The following is an 18,231-nucleotide window of genomic DNA, read 5'->3' as shown; positions in this document are numbered from 1 at the left end:
TGTTTTTCACCCATAAAATGTACCTAATTATGCTGCGCCTTTTGATAGAGCCAGATCAGCCCTTTGTTTCCTGGTCATCATGCTAATCAAAGCTAACCATCAATTAGTTGTAGCTTTATTTATGAGACTGGTATCTTATAATTCAACTTTGCACCAAGCAAATAATAAAAAATTTAATTTTTGGCTTTTTCTCAAGGCTCACAAATGCTATGTAAACAGCTTTTTTAATATCCAGAACACTGAGACACTGAAATTTGTAGTACTGAAGTGCCCACTGTAGTCACAAGCTACGTATTTTCATATTATCATTATCATTATAAGTATTATTTTTGGGTACGGGTAAGCCTTGTGAATTGTGTTGTAGATTTGATAATTGGAGTTAAAAACATGACTGTGCACATTGTGTGGCATGGATCTGTGTTGTATTTTATTTGAAGAACTGGACTGAAGTCAACCCAAAGAATTTTGAATTGCATGGTTTATGCAGTGTTAAATTCAACCATTTGCTAAGGATGTAGCAAACGTGAGCCAACAAATACCTCGTATTTTAAACTTCATCAGTAAACACGATCTCATTGGAAATGCATGACTTAAGTTATATTGCATCATGTTACATGAATTATGAATATCGCTGCTGGATTGCTCTATTTTTCTATTAGGTCTTCTAATGTGGCCAACTTCTACTCATCTTTTTTGCAATGCAACATGCTTCTGTAATTTCCTCATTCTTCTCCCAGTTGGACTCTGGATTTATTTATAGCAGGCTAAACTGAAGGAAATCTAAGGCATGAAAAGGCAAATTTAAATAAAAATATGCTGCTACATGGGCTCTGTTTTATTGAGGCATCAGTGTAATAAACCGAAGTACATTTACTCAAGTACAAATTTTCAGTACTACAGTTCTACTCCACTACACACCATCTGGCTCTTTTCACACCATGACATTTATCTGACAGCTTCAGTTACGGGTTTCCACAGATGGAAGGAGTCCTTAGGTAAAAGCAGCAATACCACTGTGTAAAAATACTCTGGTACAAGTAAAGGCCCTATATTCAAAATGTCACTTAAATAAAAGTACAAAGGTATCAGCATCAAAATATTCTTAAAATAACAAAATTACAGGTACTCATGCAAAATGGGATTTTTCACATGAATGTAAATTATATTATTGGATTATAATCAGATGCATATTGTGTCCTGTACATTGCATTTAATGTTAGCAGCCTGTAAAGGTGGAGCTGAGGCTATTTTGTTTTATTAACCTGATTCTGAAAAGTAAATAAATAAAATTAGCAAAAAAAAAAAAAAAAAAATGCAGTGGGGTAAAAAGTACAATATTTGCCACCAAAATGTAGTGAAGTCAAAGTATGACGTAGCAGAAAATGAAAATGCTCGAGTACACATGCCTCAAAACTGGACTTACTTAGTTTACACTGTTGCTAGTTTCTTTACAGATTCACATTCTACATCCAAAACATATAAAATGTGATTAACCTGGGCAGCATTCCAACAGCTATTGATGCTATTGCATCAGCAATAGCAACCCAATAAAATAACAGTAAATCGAAAAGTATTTTAAATTCAAGAAATTACTCACTAAATGTAGGTAAAGACAGCAAATTTAGTGGTGATAACGGTTTTGGCCCGGTGGATGGAAGGGAACAGAGAAGCCAATTAAAATAATATCAGAAAGACTGCCTACTAACTTTAATGTTACATGTAAACATCCAAAGCTCAACTCAAAGCTCCATTAAGTAACACAAAAAGTTTATTTAACCTTTGCCTAAATATGCTAACGTTGTGCAATCAATATCTTTTAGCCGTGAACGCTAATGCTAGGCTAACTAGCTAGGTTAACTACGTAACTTAGCTGTGGCTTATTTATTGGTCATGTTACAGAACAGCTTAGTCACGGGTTGTTTTCTAGATTAACGTTATGTAAAATAATAAAATTTACCACTCACCAGATATTAAGGACGAGGCAGACGGATGTTTCGTGCAAAGAGCTCTGTGCGCGCACACACACCCAGTTGAAAGATACCACTTAAGAATGTGTGAAAAACATCACACATACAAAAAATAACTAGCCTGACCTAACCTAGTTATGTGTGAAGTGAACGTCACAAGGAGAATTTTCCGCGCACAGATGTTAAAACTTACCATAAACAACATTCTGCACTCAAATCTTGTTCCCAGAGGAGGTTTGTTTAATTTTCGCGGTCAGTTAGTACTACTTTCCCAGAATGCATTGGGAATCTACAGTAAACACACTGCACACAAAAAGGAACAGTTGAAAATCAAGTGATAATGCTATGAACACAAATCTACAGTAAGTATACTATAAATAAATTTAAAAAAACATTTACAATGGACTTGCAGGGGGTATTTTTCTGTATTTTGAATACTTTTACTTTTGATACTTTAATTTTGCCAAGTGACATTTTCATCACAGGACTTTCACTTGTGATGGTATTTTTATGTTCCAGTATTGTTACATTAATTTCAGTAAGGGCCCTGAATACTTCCTCTAACCTTTATTCTGCCTCCCAGTATATCTCCCAGTGCAGTGCTGACCTCGTGTGGTTAAATGTATATTTACAGACACACTATTAATGAAATACAGCATGTACAGTATAAGCACATTCCTTTGAGATACAATCGAAATCATGAAAAGATCTAAATTGCGTGCTAAAGATTGAATCAGTCAGGTTATAAAGATACAAATTAATGAGAAAATGGCTACAAATATGAGTCTTTAATCAATATTGCACAACTCAGTTACACTGATCAGTCTAAATCCTTCAGGTCTTTATATCCAATGTATTCCTTCATACAGTCCTGGGTATTAAACAAGACTGTAAGGAGTGTATTTCATCATCCAAGGCTGAGCCCTATTACTGCTGATAGGCAGTGGTTACGTCAGTGCAGTGTGTGGGCAGCTGTGTGGGTGCAGAGTGAGCTTGTGTGTAGAAAGAAAGCAAAGAAAAGAAGAAGAAAACACACACACACACACACACACACACACACACACAAACCAGGAAGCAAAAGACTGTTAAACACCCCTGTGAGCTCATGGTGGTGCAGGTAAAGCAAGAGCAAACAAAACCAAGCTCTCAGGCTCTTGATGAATCTCCCAGCCACGACTGACTGCATGGCTACATAAATAAAGGCTGCTATTTAAGAGCCGGATAGAAAAATGATGTAGCGAGGTAAAGGGGAAGTGTTATATGTACACTCAAAGAAAACAACTGGTATGAATTAGTTCAATTTATTGCACAAACAGCATTGACAACATGTACCTGGATGTTACAACATTAACAAAAAAAGGTACATCTGTAACATTCAAACTCACATTTTTTGACACAGGGGTTAAATATCAGACAGATCCCGAACGATTCCTTTTATGTGGGGAAAACTTTGAATTAAAAAGGACAAGATGGTCCAGGAAAACATGAAGCATAGATTAAGGAAAAATAAATCCTCAGTAAACATCTCTCTTAAAGCTTAACTTCACTATTAAATAAGTGGCTGAAGTCTGATATCAAATTGTTATTCATTAAACTACAGTATCTCTTCCAAAAACCTTTTATATAATTCAGATACAATAAAAAGGTCAGCAACACTAATTATATGGAGCAGAAATAATATAGTCTTCCATATAAGAAATATGTTTAATAAAACAATTTAGCACATGTAACAGTCACAAATGTCTACATTTTACAGCTCTCAGAAGAGTCTTCTTTGCATATGCTGATTAAAAATCTAGATTAGCTTTTAGCTGTTATGACGGTGATGTTACACAGTTAAACAGATGTTTACAGTATGTTTGCATGCTCTGATGTGCTGAGTCTTTGGTACAACGTGAGCACCGGGATCCAGAGGCCATAAATTCCAGACGTGTTTCACACTGAAGTAGACCTGATCAAAAAAACGTGATGGCTTTGTTTTATCCCCACTTTCATTTCTTGGTAACAAACCACGTAAACACTTTCAGTACAAAAAACAAAACAAATACACAAGGGATAACTCTTTATGTACTCATACCATATTTCTAAGGGTTGTTCAAATATGGTTAGGGGGGAAGTTATTTAAAGTTTGTCAGCAGACACACACGCACACACACATACAGACAGCTGAGGACAAAGTCTCATATGGCAACAGGTCAGTACAACAAAAAGCATAAGGGCATGAAAAAGATAAACAGGAGACACTGAAAACATCATGTTTGAGCCGGTTCTGCCTCACAAAGGGACTCACGGTATGCCAGCGGCGTGTGACATAGAAGGGAAAGGCAGACAAAAGCTTTAGAAAGCGTATTCACGTAGAACTCGCCACTAAAGAAGTGCCACACACAAGAGGACAAAAAGAGACACATTTAAAGGTTAACCTTGTTGAAAAAGATACTTGGGAAACTGTTAAACTAAAGAAACTCTGACAAAAATCCAGGCTTAGTTGCAAAAATGAGCTTCAACATGAATGATGATTGTTAGAGCATATTAAGTGCAATATAATGTAAAATGATTGAGTGAATTGTTAAATGGCACTGAATGATACGTTTTGATGTAAAAATGTCAAAATCAAGGCCCATTTAAATTCACATTTAGTATCTATTACTTCAAAATGCAGAGAATGCTTTTAGAAAAAGGTGAGATAAAGGGCAGTGGGGAATTAGAGGAGGTTCCCGTTGCCGAAGATATTGTTGGGATCCAAGTAGTCCTTGACAGATTTCAGCATCCCCATGCCGATGGTGGAGATGGTCTCTTCCATCCACTTCTTCCGAAGTTTACCCACTGAATGACAGAGAAAAAATAAATAAATAAATTCAGGGAAGAAGAAAATGGAGGAATCGGCACGGCTGATTGCTCTGCAGGCTGCTGGGAGCCAATCAATCTTGTGAGAGTGAGTGAATAAACAGAGGGTGATAAATGCTTTTATTCAGAGAGGAGAAATGTTTTGCATGGCATGATTTATGGAGCTCAGCAGACTATCAAACTCATTAGGCTCTCTGTGTTCCCAGAGGAGGGGCCAGCTGGCGGCTGTAGCGGGCTGTCCCCGGCTCCCTCGCTCTTTGGGCCACCACTCCCCTCCAGTTCCCTCCCTTCTGAGTCACCGGGGCGTTTTCTGTGTGTGTTTCTGTCTCACTGTGTGCTCCTCCAGCTGACCTGCGCGGGTGTTGTGCTTGTTTGTCCTGAACGCCACTCTGTGCTCTCTGACACCGGCCCAATCACCAAAAAGGAACCAAAGTTGGCTGTGGAGCACCACGCAAAGATCCTCTGTCAGCAGGACTTTGGCTTTCAGCCTCTTCCTCCAAATCCTCCAACCTAAGGAGCGAGTGTGGCATGAAGCCTAGTGAGGGTGCCCAGTGCTTCACCAGCTGTCCAGTCTGACACACTCCACAGTGTATGGACCCAACAGGTTGTTAGTGGAGAGTCTGGAGCCAGCAAGAAGCCTGGTGACTGCGGAGGACTGGAAAGCCTCACTGGAACCAAACTCTTCTTGGAAAACTCTGATTTCCTACAAGCTAATACAGCTGCACAGTTGTATAACCTAGTGTAAACCCAGGTGCAAGGAGGGTCAACGAGGGTCAGAATTTCCAACTTGAATAACGCAGAATATAAAACTAAGGCACAGCTACAATGTACAGATATTGAGGTTTGCATGGCACCATTTGAGTTTTGTTTACTTATTCACTGGCAATTTGCTTTCAGTTGAAAAAGAAATTAAAAAAGAAGAAAGATGAAGCATCAGATACAATGACAGGCATAAAAGTGACTCTGAAACTAAATTTGACTAAGTCAGATCAGAACTTGGTAAATGTTAACTTTTGGAGGTCAGGTCAACACAAGAAAAACACTTCATATCAAACCTCAAACAGATAAATCTGAGAATAGACCAGCCTGGAACAGGTGCTGCTTGCTGGGTAAACACTTCCAACCATCATTGTAATCACTTGAGATTAGATACGGAGGCCTGAAAATAGGAAGGTGTGTGATGGGAGTGTTCAAACACTTTCTCTTCCCTCTGCATCAGTAGCAGGAAGCTCCTGTGTTAATAGGACACGCTGGGGGACGGGGCCGCCCTGACACATCAGAGCGCTGTGTTATCAGTCCAGCCAGGAGAGCCAGATGGGGATCAGCTATGAGGCTAGTGAGGCCCGTCTCCTGACAAAACAGGGCAGACAGTGGGGTCACCGGAGACTCTGACACCACACGCAACTCCAGATGGTGACATAGGGACCAATCAGCTGCTACCCAATAACTAAGAAAGTACTGTGCTCTCTACAACCACCTCCTCCTCAGTCCTCCCCCCTTGTCCCACCTCCGTCCTCTCAGGAAAAGAAGAGAAAACAGAAGGTGCTGGGACTGCATCATTGCCTCCATCACTGTGATAATTTACACATCTATCTTGTCACATTCTCTCTTTTTTGCTTGCTATTGCAATCAATCTCACCAGACTTGGACTGTGCAGCTGAGACATGCAAAGAAGTGCAGGTAGTTATTTTAAATGACAGATTTTTTTTTTTAGGTTGTGGCACATTCCTCTTCGGCTGGTTGTTGAATGGCGCAGGGGGAACTTCACTAATTCGGGTCATTTTTCTGTCTCCTGAGTGTAGTGACCTGCGTGGAGGGGTAGTTGGCAGAGTTGTTGAGACTGGAGCTCTGCAAAGCCACAAGGTGAGGTGAAGATGCTGGGCACCCTGGGGTGGCCCTCGCACAGAAAAGACTGTAGAGGCCGAGCTGAGCTTCAACTTCTCAACACGCTGCTCTCGCTCCCGATGGGTTTCTGTGACAAATGGGGGTCAGGGCATGAAAGACAGGAAAAGGTAGCAGCCGTGTTCCTGTGATATGGTCGAGGCAGAGTATTGGCTGAGGAGCTGCAGTCCAGGGTGATAGATGGATGACTCTCCAGGTGATGGATGTTCAGCAACTCTTCACCACTGTGACACTGGCGACCTAGTTAAAGAGGACTTTTCTCCCAGTGTTCTAGTTTCATAACCAGCAAATAATCAAACATATACCAGAGTTACTTCTTATAAGTAGGTGTGGTAAATCTTGAGTCCTTCAGAGCTTTAAATCAACATCATTTCTGTGATAGAAAGCAGTCAGCACATGGTGTTGTTCACTGAGTATTACGTTCTAGAGAGAAAGAGGCAGAGGACTCCACATGCCCAGATTCCCTTACCTACGCAGCACAGTGCTGACCTGCTGTAAACACAGGGCTACAAAAATGTATATTTCCTCCGATGCCCTCCCACCTCACCATCCTTAACTACATCTGTTTTGTTTGATACACAAAACTCGGTGAAACTAGCTCCATTTGTCAAGTGCTGATTGTGGGCAGACAAACCGGCCTGTCTGTGCCCAGATAGCGAGCCCTACTGTTATTAATCACAATTACAGAGTGGGCCTCGCACGCGGGAGCTGCATCAATATCCCCTCCTCGCTCCCCACCCCCGTCACCTCCCCGTGCTGCTCAGGGTGGCCGGGCCACTGTGTGGAGGTCAGTGTGCAGCCTGTGATAACAGTGGCATCATTTACCCCGGCCCACCGCCTCCTTTTTATTAGCAATCTTTTAATTTTGTACCTGTCCCCGCCTTCAGGAAAAATTGTGATTTAATATCGCAGCTGATTCACTGCATACTGTTTTTGACAGCTGTGATGAATAGCCTGAAGTGATGTATGAAATCTGCGAGGCGGATGGCAATATAGATAAGGCAGCCATTTCGGTTAGCCCTGATGGGGCCCAGAGAGTTGTTTCGCCACCCTCCCCTGCTCACGTTTCATTTGGTCAACAACAAATAGCCGAGTCAGAGCAATTCATCTGAGCTGCAGGAACATATTCTGGACATGTGAAGGAAGCGGTGAAAGATTTCTGACCTAATGCACATTTACAGCACGACTGGCTGCCTGCTCGCTAGCACGGAAGATCACACAGCAGAAGCTGGCCGTGCTGCCAGTGCCACTCAGCACCACCTAGTGTCATAAATTATAATTTAGAAGGTGCAAATATAAATGCTATGTTATAAAACTGTCATCTATTTCGAGATGCTGTTTGTGAATTATGTGCACCTATTTTCAACAGTACATGTGCACAAAAAAACAGGCCTGATATTTTAGTGTAAAATTGTGATCACCTCCATGGTGATGTGACAAGCTCCCTCCACTGGCAAGGATCTCGTCTCTAGCTGCACGCTGGGAAACAGAAAAATAAGCTCAGTCATATTAAACACCACTACATTGTGTATGGATGGGACAATATATTCAATTCAATATAATCGTAATTAAAACATGTATCTGTTTGTCCAGTGATGTGTATTGTATGGTCACCATACACCAGCAACTTCCTATTTTTTGTAAATAAGATCACCTAACAGAACTTAAGTCAATATATGTGGCTGTTCTTTAATCACACCATGAGTACAAGAATTCCGCAGTTAGTCATATGTTGATATCATTGAATTTTTAATTTTATCATGATTGAATTGAATCGTACATACCATGTCATGCATCAAATCATATGAAGAAAAAAAAATCATATCATTCCATACCTAACATTTTGACATTCACTCTGTGGCGTTGGTGTAATTACACTCTATGAAAGGACTGTACCGTGCCTTAATGTGATACAAATAAAAGTGGACCCACCTCCACTTCTTCATACACATGTATTGGATCGCTGAGTCCCCTGTAGGTGAAGCCAAAGTAAAAGTAGACACAGGCACCAGCGTCATATGTCTGAGTCACCCTGCACAAACAACAAGAAAAGACTCCTTAGTGTTTCTCTAAAAAAATCAAATGTTCATGAATCCAAAGAACACTTTTGTTCAGGGGCTCCCTTTTCACACAATAAAAGCATGATCTCCCCATTGAACTCCTGACTCCAGTTGCATTCATGGTTTCCAGAAAACAGGAAGTACTGCCACCTTTAACAGTGTAGGATTATCAGACATTAAATGGCCATCGAATGATTGCATTGACTCATCTGAGCCACATTTGTACTGCTGGTATCAGGATGACTCAACTGGCACGCTGACGTGCAACAGAATGTTGAGCCGTGCGTTCCTGTCACTGTTTGAATTAAGGCCCTTTCGTGAACATGTTCTCTTTTGCTGAGAATGAAATGCTTCTTCAGTTTGCATGTTCCCTCTCTGGCCTCGTTCCCTGTGGAGGAGCAGGGTGCACAGCCCTTGTTCATCTGACATGGCCCATCACCTGGCACACTGACTGTTCTAGAGGTTAAATGGACAAATCAATCATGTGACAGACTGCCGCCGGGAAATGAATGGCTGTAGCATAATCAGGCTGAGACCTAATCTGTCTGCAATCAGTGAGCAGCAGCCTGGTGCTCCTCAACCAGCTCGGGGTACGTCTGTCAGAACGTCCGTCTGTCTGCGGGGCTCTTGCTAACTCACCATGAGTCGAGGGCACGACGGGATATGCTACCTCAATTTTTATTTTTTTTTTAAAACAACGAATGATATCAAGTTTCGATGGCTGTCAGGTACCAAACATCAGCAGATTCACAATTTTGTGCACAGTTTTTTTAATCTGAGAAAGTTTCTGAATTACATTGCAAATTTTGCCAACTTTTGAATTTTTTTTGTCTTAGCAAAGTTCTTCTAAACTGTTTTTGTTTAGACAACATTTAAAAGATAAGTCTAGTGATATTCTACATGTTTCCTACTGTTAACAAATCTCATAAAAAACCGAAACCACCAATGAACTGATCTAAGAAGTTTTCTTTGTGAAACCAAAGCCTGATGTAGCTCTCTCCCCTGCACCATTGAGCTTCCATGTTGTCCCAGAACAACTGTAAACACATAAATGAGCCACACTGTTGCATTGGGTGACATGTTCCTTTATTGCAATGAACATCTTCCTTATTCTCCATGAATGGGCTTGGAAGCTGAGTGTTCCAGGTGGTTTAGAGAAGTTGCATAGATTTTGGTCTTTTCATGGAATTTGTTTTGCAGAAAATCTTTTTTGTATATATTAGAGGTGAAACAATTAATTACTACTTAAAAACCAACTGCAACAATTAATAAATAATCAAATACTTTTCTTTTATAATCAACTATTCTATTTATTTATTATGTAAAAATGACAAATATTTACTCATCTTAGCTTCTCATGTGTATTGCTTTGCTGCTTTTCTCCATTTTATATCACTGTAAATTTAAAAAGCTTTGGGTTTTGGAGCATTGTACACTGCGTACTTCAAGACCTAGTGTAGGCATTTTTTAAAAACTATTTTCTGATATCAAGATTAAATGATTAATCATTTAAATTGTTTAGATTACTCAAAGACAGCTATTCTTCAGGCTCAATTTACTTTACAGCTGCTATTTTCAAACATTACCTGCATGTGGCTAATGCTGGAAACTGAACTCCTTTCTCTTTACACTCTCGAACGATGCGCTCTTTTACATTACGGCAAACATCCAACACCCTGGAAAGAAGGTAAAAGGAACCAAATAAACAAAACAAAAACAACTTTGTAATGTCACAGCATTTGTTTTAAATACCTTGTGATATTAGTGTATTTAAACGCGATAGCAGGGGTATGGGTAGGGGTATGAAATAAATTGCTAAATTATTACAATTCTGAAAAATGCAAGAAGCCAGGAACCAGGAGGGGGACAGACTGACTATCACGCCGACCGTTGTGGGAGAGGTTCCCACTGGTATGGAAATGGCTGCCAGTCCTAAGCATGTGCAGCCATGTGTGGAGTGTGGAAGATGGGGAGAAGGATAGGTAATGAGCCAGGCACATATGCTCGCCTCAGTGCCTGATCTCTTGGTCTCTCCCGTCAGGCATGTTACACAACAAGGAGCTGTGTGTGCTCCTGTTTGTTGTGTGTGCATAAGGAACAATGATGAATACATGTAGAAAATGCAGAACAACACCACATATGGATGAGAGATGAATCTGTCCCACATCACATTTCCCCATACAGAACACACACACACACACACACACACACAGAACTCTCCTCTGCATATGTGCCTATGTGTGTGCATCAGTAATGGCAGGTTTGTAGGCTGAGAAGGCAAAGCTACCGCCAACGCAAAGCTGGTTAATGGGGGGAGAAGGCAGGCATGAAGGTGAATGTCAAAGGCAGAGTCAAAGAGAAATAAAAAAGGAGGGGAGACAGCAGCAGGAGAAAGACAGGACTCTGTCAGGAACAAATGTGTGGGAGGCAAAAGAAAATGTTGAGATATTCAAATTTAAGAGAGAAAAGTATTTACCTGTCCCAAGGCACGGAGGTTTCAAAGGACTCCCCAATCACATAGTAGTCCAACCCCAAGTCCTGCTCACAATATTATTATTAGAGTAACTGAATTGTCATTCAGTTTAGAAACTAGAATACTGGAAGAAAACAGGTAACACAGGTAATCAGAACATGTCTACGTGCACATGTAAGGGCCAGAAATCAGGTTTCTTCCTGTGGTATAGTGATTTTAACTATATTAGTGATACTAACTTGAGTTTCTTTAATTTTTGATTTGTTTGAGGGGTTTCTGTCATACATGTGTAATCTCAAAAATTTGGATATTAAAGCAATTTGTCTTTATGACATTTCAGTTTAAAGCTAATTTTATAGCTCATGTGTGCAAGTCTGGTTGCTTAGGTGGTGCAAGTTTATGAGAGAAGTTTATCAAATTTTCAAGCCATAATTTGTGTTTGTTGGTTTGTGCATACTCCAGCTGAAGCCTGGAGTATGCACCTGTCCAGCTGTGGAACCCGACTTATTTAGATTTCTGGAAGCTACTTTGTGTCCGTTTTCAGTTAGACCTTGAATTAAATTGCTTTATATCTGGTTGTCACAGCTGTATATTTTTCCCCTCTCTGAAGTCTATGTCATGCACTTGCATAGACGTACATCTAAAAGACCAATTAGGAACCTGATTATGCCTACACATGGCCAAGAAGTCACCACCCTCCAGTGTAAACCAGCTGGGGAAATACTCTAACCTGATTACAGAAAGCCAGCATCATTATATGTCTGTGTGCTTACCAGACAGGCCTCTAACACAACTGACATAACACAGTTCTCCATTGTCTTTCTGACTGCAGCCGCTGTGCCCTTCTCATGATGTAGACACCTCAGTGTTAGATACCCTGACAACAACTGTGAGCAGATCAAACCAAAGACCTCCCGAGGTCACATTCTGCAGCCTTTCTGTGCTGCTCACTCTGCTATCTGTTGTCAGACTGTGTCCTCCCTGCCCGCCCCACCTTCCCATCAGCTCAGGCACAAAACAGCAAGAGGAGTCACCCACCCTTAGGTAAGCGATGACGAAGGTCAACATGTAGCCCCTCTGCCCATTGTCCTCTCCAGCTGCCAGGCCCCTGGAAGCAGATAACCGGGTTAATATTTAACAGCCTCTTCTCTTTGAGCTTTGTTGGTCTGAGCACTCCCCCTCACAACAGCTTCCTGGGAGCCTATCAGTCCAACAATGTACAGATCAATGAATCTACGCTCTATGCATGGCCGCAGGTCAGCCACACATCCATCACCTGCAGAGGGCAATCACATTTTCATCTATCACCCAAACTAATCAGACCAAGCTCATTAGAAAATCACTATATTGATTTGCACCCTTCTTCCTGTTTCCCAACATCAGAAGAAAATATTCTGCACAAAACCACACTAATCCATCACTGGCACTTGATCTGATGGGTGATCACAATTTATTTCAAATAATGCAATAAAACAGCGGATGCTGCATGTAACTGACAAGTTTCTTATGATTTAATCGCTGGCTAGTACTAGGGCACTGCTCAGGCTATTTGTAAGTCTGGGCACTGAGCCAAACAGTAACACTAACAGTAATATATAATCAACAGGCATTGCCCAGAGGAAAAACACGAGTGACATCGTCCTGTGAGGAGCACTGGGGACCCCTGCTATGTCCCTTATTTAAACTGGAGTTTGCAATGAGCTGCTGGTCTCTGACTGGTTTGTTACAGGGTGACGGTTAAATAAATTTAAGAACAGAACACATGTCAGATATATATGACTGATTTCAGGTTTTCCAGACTCCTGAAGAAAATCTCATTTTTTTAAAAAATGTATTAACACTGTAGTTTACCAGGAAATCTACTGATAAGACATAACAAATGATGCTATTAGAAACAGAATTTCATAAAAAAGCCTAAATCAAAATCAGATGTACCAATTTTTTTAATCATTCAAAACTGAAATGAGTAACGTCCCAGTTTTTTTTTGCTTTAATAAAACCAAAAGTAAAGAAAAATTGTGTAAAGAAAATAGCAAACATTCATTATGATTCAATTCTCCCTGTTAAGGATGCAAAATATTTTTCAAACAGTAAACACTGTGTTGAAATACAGTCATCAGAAATAAAAAATAATTACTGATCATAATAACCTGCTGAAAAACGGTACAGGAGTTAACTTGTGTTAGAATGAATTCATCTGCATTAGGGGTTTACAGCAGACTCAGGACAGAGAAAGCAGCCCTCTCAACCTAACAGGTAACTGATTTTCACCAAATTCCCCATTGATCTGTTTCCTGATCAATCACAAAAGCCAAGCGGTCCTCTCGCCCTGAGCGATCCTGAATGGAGCTGTTCCCCGCTGTCTCTGCCCACACCACTCCTACTTTAACATAAAAGCTGGCCTGACAGGAGGACATCCACAGGTGATCCATCAACCCACAGCGAGACAATCTACAGAGTGGATAACTGAGTCTGATGTGTCTAACTGTGCTTCTCCATCCTTTTCACTGCAGCTACATAATGGCCAGTTAAACAAAGTGAAATGAGGGCTCCCCGTCATGTTAAAATCCCGCTCAATGATGCTTTGTCATTTCTGTTCTCTTACTGTAAATGGCCATGATCACTGTGAAGTCCATGATTCTAAGACAGGGAAAGGGAGACTGAACAACTTACCCAAATTTTGCAGCAATGTCGTAAACTTGCTTCTCATGCTGCAGGACCTTCTCACGGTCTCCCTCAAACAGCAGGGTGGCCACACACAGCCGGTTGGGATCAAACCCTTTGAACTGGCAATTAAAGAAATGGAGTTATCTTTTATGCAAAAAAGACAAAACTCAGGGCAAGCAAATAGTGCGGTTCACTTGTAATTCTTTTTACCTTAGTAATGTAAAATTTCTTCAACCCATCCAAAAAGGATGTGAAAATTGAAGACACTTGAGGCTTCAGGGCATGACCTGTGAAAATAACAGATAAAAGTCAGCCAAATATATTCATAAAGAAACAGACCCGAAACACTGATATTGTTTTTCACACATTAGTCAAGCCCTACTTCCACTAGTGTCCTCCAGCATTTTGAGGGGTGCACAGGTCAGATTTATTCGGGGTCTCATAAAAAAAAGAGGAAAAATAAATAGTAACATTTGAATAACTTTACAGCTCCCTCCGCCCCCCGGGCGCCGACCCCCAGCCACTATAAATCAGAGGGTTTCCGAAGGGAAGTGGGGTTGACACAGCGATATCCGTCTTCCTCACCCACACTTTTTGATTTATTCCTGATCGGACGCACAAAAGCGCCCATGGACAAGGGAAAATGAGGGGCCGGGGCCAATGGGATGGTTATCAATCACAGCAGGGAAGTCACGGGTGATGTCACAGAGACTTAACAGTTCATTTATTTCCCCCCATGTTCAAGTCTCCTCATCACTTAGTGTCCTAATTGTTTCCATTCCAAAATGAGATTGCAGGCCTTTGGGTTTCTCGCAGCCATCACAGCCATTAATGAAATATTCAACATCATCCAAAGAGTGAAAATTACACCTACACTGTGTATAATTTCACTTTTAACTGCCCCCTCTGTGGTCTAGGAGTTCTTTTGCATATCACCACAAACTGTTATTCACTACAATATTCTCATTTTTCATCCTGTGTATCAAGGCAGGCAGTACTAGATTGTACTTGTAGTCTCAATCTGGGAAAAAAAAGCCTGTGAACTCTCCTCACTTAACAGCCACCATGATTAAAAGTGTGGACAAGCCACTAATAAGCCCAATAAGGCATCACAGAACCATGAGTTTTAGTTATTAGTGAAAAACCTGGTCGCTTCATCTTCCCTACTCATTGCTAAGAAGTGCCTACTCTGTGAAAAGTAGATATATAGGGGGGATAATGAGATCCCTGGAGACTAGGGAACTTTATAGAAAGCTCTGGCAATGCTAGATGCATTACACTAGATCTTAAGAAACATCATAAAACTTCAACATAACTTAATTTCTGCCAGGGTCATTTTTCATTAGGCTTCAATTCTTTGTCTATGTGTCTGCAGCTACTGCACTGGAGCAATTATAATCAATGTAACAATGCAGTGCTGTAGAAGGTAAAATCACTGCATGCTATGGCACTGGGATTCAATGTTCTTCACTCAGAGGTATGTTGTACATCAATGAAACACCAACCCAAATATTGGGAAAATGTACAGTATGAGAAACATTTCAATTCTAAATAAATATGATTACTCTTATGTGTCATATGTCACATGTTGCAAAGCTCAGTGATAAAAACCAAAGGTTACACTAGGGCTGGAAACAAACAAAAAACACACTTCCTGAAATTAAAGTCGTACTTGTACAGTGAAGAGTAACACAAAGCACTCCAGAGAGCTTAAATAACACTTACCAAACTTAAACTGTTCATTATCCATAAGCCGTATAGATGCCGGAGCACACCTCTAAAAAACAAAAGTTGGTCTACATCAGTTTGAATCACAGTCCTGCAAAATGGCAGAATTATATCAAATGGTTGTGGCCAAATACAGTAAAACTTTCAAATGATGAGATCTAAATCAGCTTTACAGAAAAGACACTGCTTTCTTGGCAAAGTCTGACACATTTGTTTACTGAATGTGTTTCACTGTGAACTGTCTGCAGTCAAATAAATAAATATATGCAATAAAAAACAAAAAAAAAACAAATTTAACATTCAGCGCCTTTGGTCTTTTGCTTGACATAAATTTAACCATGCAATTTCCTGCAGTTTGATGCATTTGACAGAGAGTTCCAACTGGTAATGTAAGGCTGTGATTTGCTGTGTACGGATGCCAGCAGGAGTATTACAAAAAAGTAAAAAAAAAAAAAAAAAAAAGATAAAGCAAAACAATGAACTTCATGGAAGAATTTCCTGCTTCAACATCCAGAATTAACCAAAGAATACTGATGCAGGCTGAGTGTAACCACTGATATTGGACATGCCACAAAAACAACAGGCAATAGTTGGCCATAGTTGTGCCAGCGATTGTGGGTCTGGTGTGTCAGATTACTGAAGCCATCATATTCCATTGGTGGACCCAAAACACTAACTGGGAATAAAAGTCAAAATAAGAGTAGAAGACAACAGATCCGGTTGCACTTCCAGGATTCTATGAATACAACACTAGCAGTAGCAGTAAAAACTCAACAGTTTAAGATTAGATTAGCATATTACCTGTCTGGCAATCTCTCGAAGACAAGCAACCCCCTGCTCAAAATTAGGGAAAACCACAGAGCCGTATTTTTGATACTCCGGCAGGGGACGAATTTTCATCGTTACCTCGGTTACCACACCCAGGGTTCCTGTGGAAAATCACAGAACAACAAGACTTTTTTTTTTTTTTTTTTACAGGGGTCTGGTACATGCCCTCAGGGGTACATGGGTGACCTCCATCTCACATTTCACCTAGTAGATCTGGTTTTCTACCGCACACTGGGGGACGACTAAGATTTATCAGCTTAAGAGCATGAGGAAATAAAACAGAACTCTATCAAAGGAGTGGGGCCGACAGCAGCACCACATAAACAGGTACAAGTAAACCTCTGGCTGACCTTATGACCCTGAAGACTGTCAGCTATTAACTGCTGCTGGTGAAGGAGTCATAGCCCAGCTTTGAAAACCAGTGTGTCTACTCTCCCTCACACAGCATATCTGGGATTAATGCTAGAATACTAATACTATTAATATTAGTTTAAAAAAAAAAAAAAAAGCAGTTCCATAGAAAGAGGTACAGCAAAATCACATTACAACAAACCAAAAAAAGAGACAGTTGAAAATGATTTTTTGGACTGTGTGTCAGACAGTACAAAGTTTCTCATGGGCATTTCATTGACTCAAAGATTAATCAACTAGTCAACACCAGCAAACTAAGTTTTAAAGCCCTAATTTGTGAATTTTAATTGACATAAACCAAACCTATTGTTTTGGATTCCTACAGACAGCGCCAATAGAGACGTATCGCTGGTGAACATAGCCGGTCCATTTTAAGGCTTCCTCAGCCTGTTGTTAATGAGCCCCCTAACATGACACGACATGCCACACACTGCTCCCTAGTGGTCCAGTGGAAACATGTGGCACCATCAGAAGGGCACGAGGGAGGAGGAGGAGTCAACGAAGCAGAGGGAGAGAGAGAGAGAGAGAGAGCAGATGAGAGAGGCTAGTGCAAGCGAGTAAAGGGGACAAGTCAGTGAGGAATAGTGCGAGGTAAAAAAACAAAAGAAAAAAAAACAAGCTTTACCTATAAACCTACAACCTCATCCAACAAGGTTTGTATTTTAAGAGAGGGGCTATTCGCTAAGAGTCTATCTGCTTTTAATATCAAACACTTTTCATGAAAAAAGCTGATGGACAACATTGACCACTGCGAAGCCGCCACTTCAGAATCAACAAGCTGCCACCGTACATTACTTTAACACTGGCTGGCTTCACACACTGACGTTACATCTTCCACAGTTGGGAGGAGTTTAAAAGAGAAAGGGATTCTCATTGATTATTCCAACAGTACTTTACACCAGTTGGCACAGGGGGATGAAGATACTTTGCATTCAGGCTACTTCAAGGTGAGAGAGATAGAGAGACCTGGTTGTCGTGTGGTGAATGAGAAACTAGAGGTCTCCCAGTAACTTCTAATAACATGCATTCCACTTAACATGCAGGGTATTCTTGAGGGTTTTAATGTGATGCTTTGTTGTTGCAGCCTCCTGTCAGACTGCAGGATGGGGTTTTAGGGGTGACGAGGGAGATAGTTTTAATGAGCGTGCTGTGGTGCGACCTCCTAGTTCCAGCATTAGGCCTCCCAGAAGAGCATGAACACCTAGAGGCATGTGGTCCTGTCCCATCTCTGCTTCTGCCCCCAAACCTCAGCAGCAAGCTCGACTTCAGATGTTTTTGTTCTACATGCTCATACAGTGAGGAACATAAGTATTTGAACACCCTGCGATTTTGCAAGTTCTCCCACTCCCCA

At 40.8% G+C, this 18,231-nt stretch overlaps 2 protein-coding genes across 3 annotated transcripts in view; both read right to left on the bottom strand.

Annotated features, from left to right (window-relative positions):
* osbpl6 (oxysterol binding protein-like 6) overlaps positions 1-2,238 on the bottom strand; it is an 81,905-nt gene extending 79,667 nt beyond the window's left edge. The window contains exon 1 of one of the 2 annotated variants that reach the window (XM_020596470.1): positions 2,161-2,238. The gene's annotated coding sequence lies outside the window, so the exon portion shown is untranslated. The remainder of the gene's footprint in view (positions 1-2,160) is intronic. The other variant, XM_020596473.1, reaches the window with a different exon arrangement.
* A 2,345-nt stretch (positions 2,239-4,583) lies between these two features.
* The window catches only part of agps (alkylglycerone phosphate synthase), a 24,552-nt gene continuing 10,904 nt past the window's right edge, over positions 4,584-18,231 (bottom strand). The window contains exons 11-20 of the mRNA XM_020596407.1: positions 16,443-16,570; positions 15,639-15,690; positions 14,124-14,200; positions 13,920-14,032; positions 12,285-12,354; positions 11,250-11,311; positions 10,360-10,449; positions 8,646-8,745; positions 8,135-8,192; positions 4,584-4,790 (exon numbers count right to left, since the gene is read on the bottom strand). Of these exons, the coding sequence (XP_020452063.1) occupies positions 4,669-4,790; positions 8,135-8,192; positions 8,646-8,745; positions 10,360-10,449; positions 11,250-11,311; positions 12,285-12,354; positions 13,920-14,032; positions 14,124-14,200; positions 15,639-15,690; positions 16,443-16,570 (872 nt within the window). The 3' untranslated portion in view covers positions 4,584-4,668. The remainder of the gene's footprint in view (positions 4,791-8,134; positions 8,193-8,645; positions 8,746-10,359; positions 10,450-11,249; positions 11,312-12,284; positions 12,355-13,919; positions 14,033-14,123; positions 14,201-15,638; positions 15,691-16,442; positions 16,571-18,231) is intronic.

Source organism: Monopterus albus, unplaced genomic scaffold (assembly GCF_001952655.1).
Source record: "Monopterus albus unplaced genomic scaffold, M_albus_1.0 scaffold30.1, whole genome shotgun sequence".
Lineage (NCBI taxonomy): Eukaryota > Metazoa > Chordata > Actinopteri > Synbranchiformes > Synbranchidae > Monopterus > Monopterus albus.
Note: the sequence above shows the minus strand (reverse complement) of the source record. Positions and strands in the feature narration are given on the sequence as shown.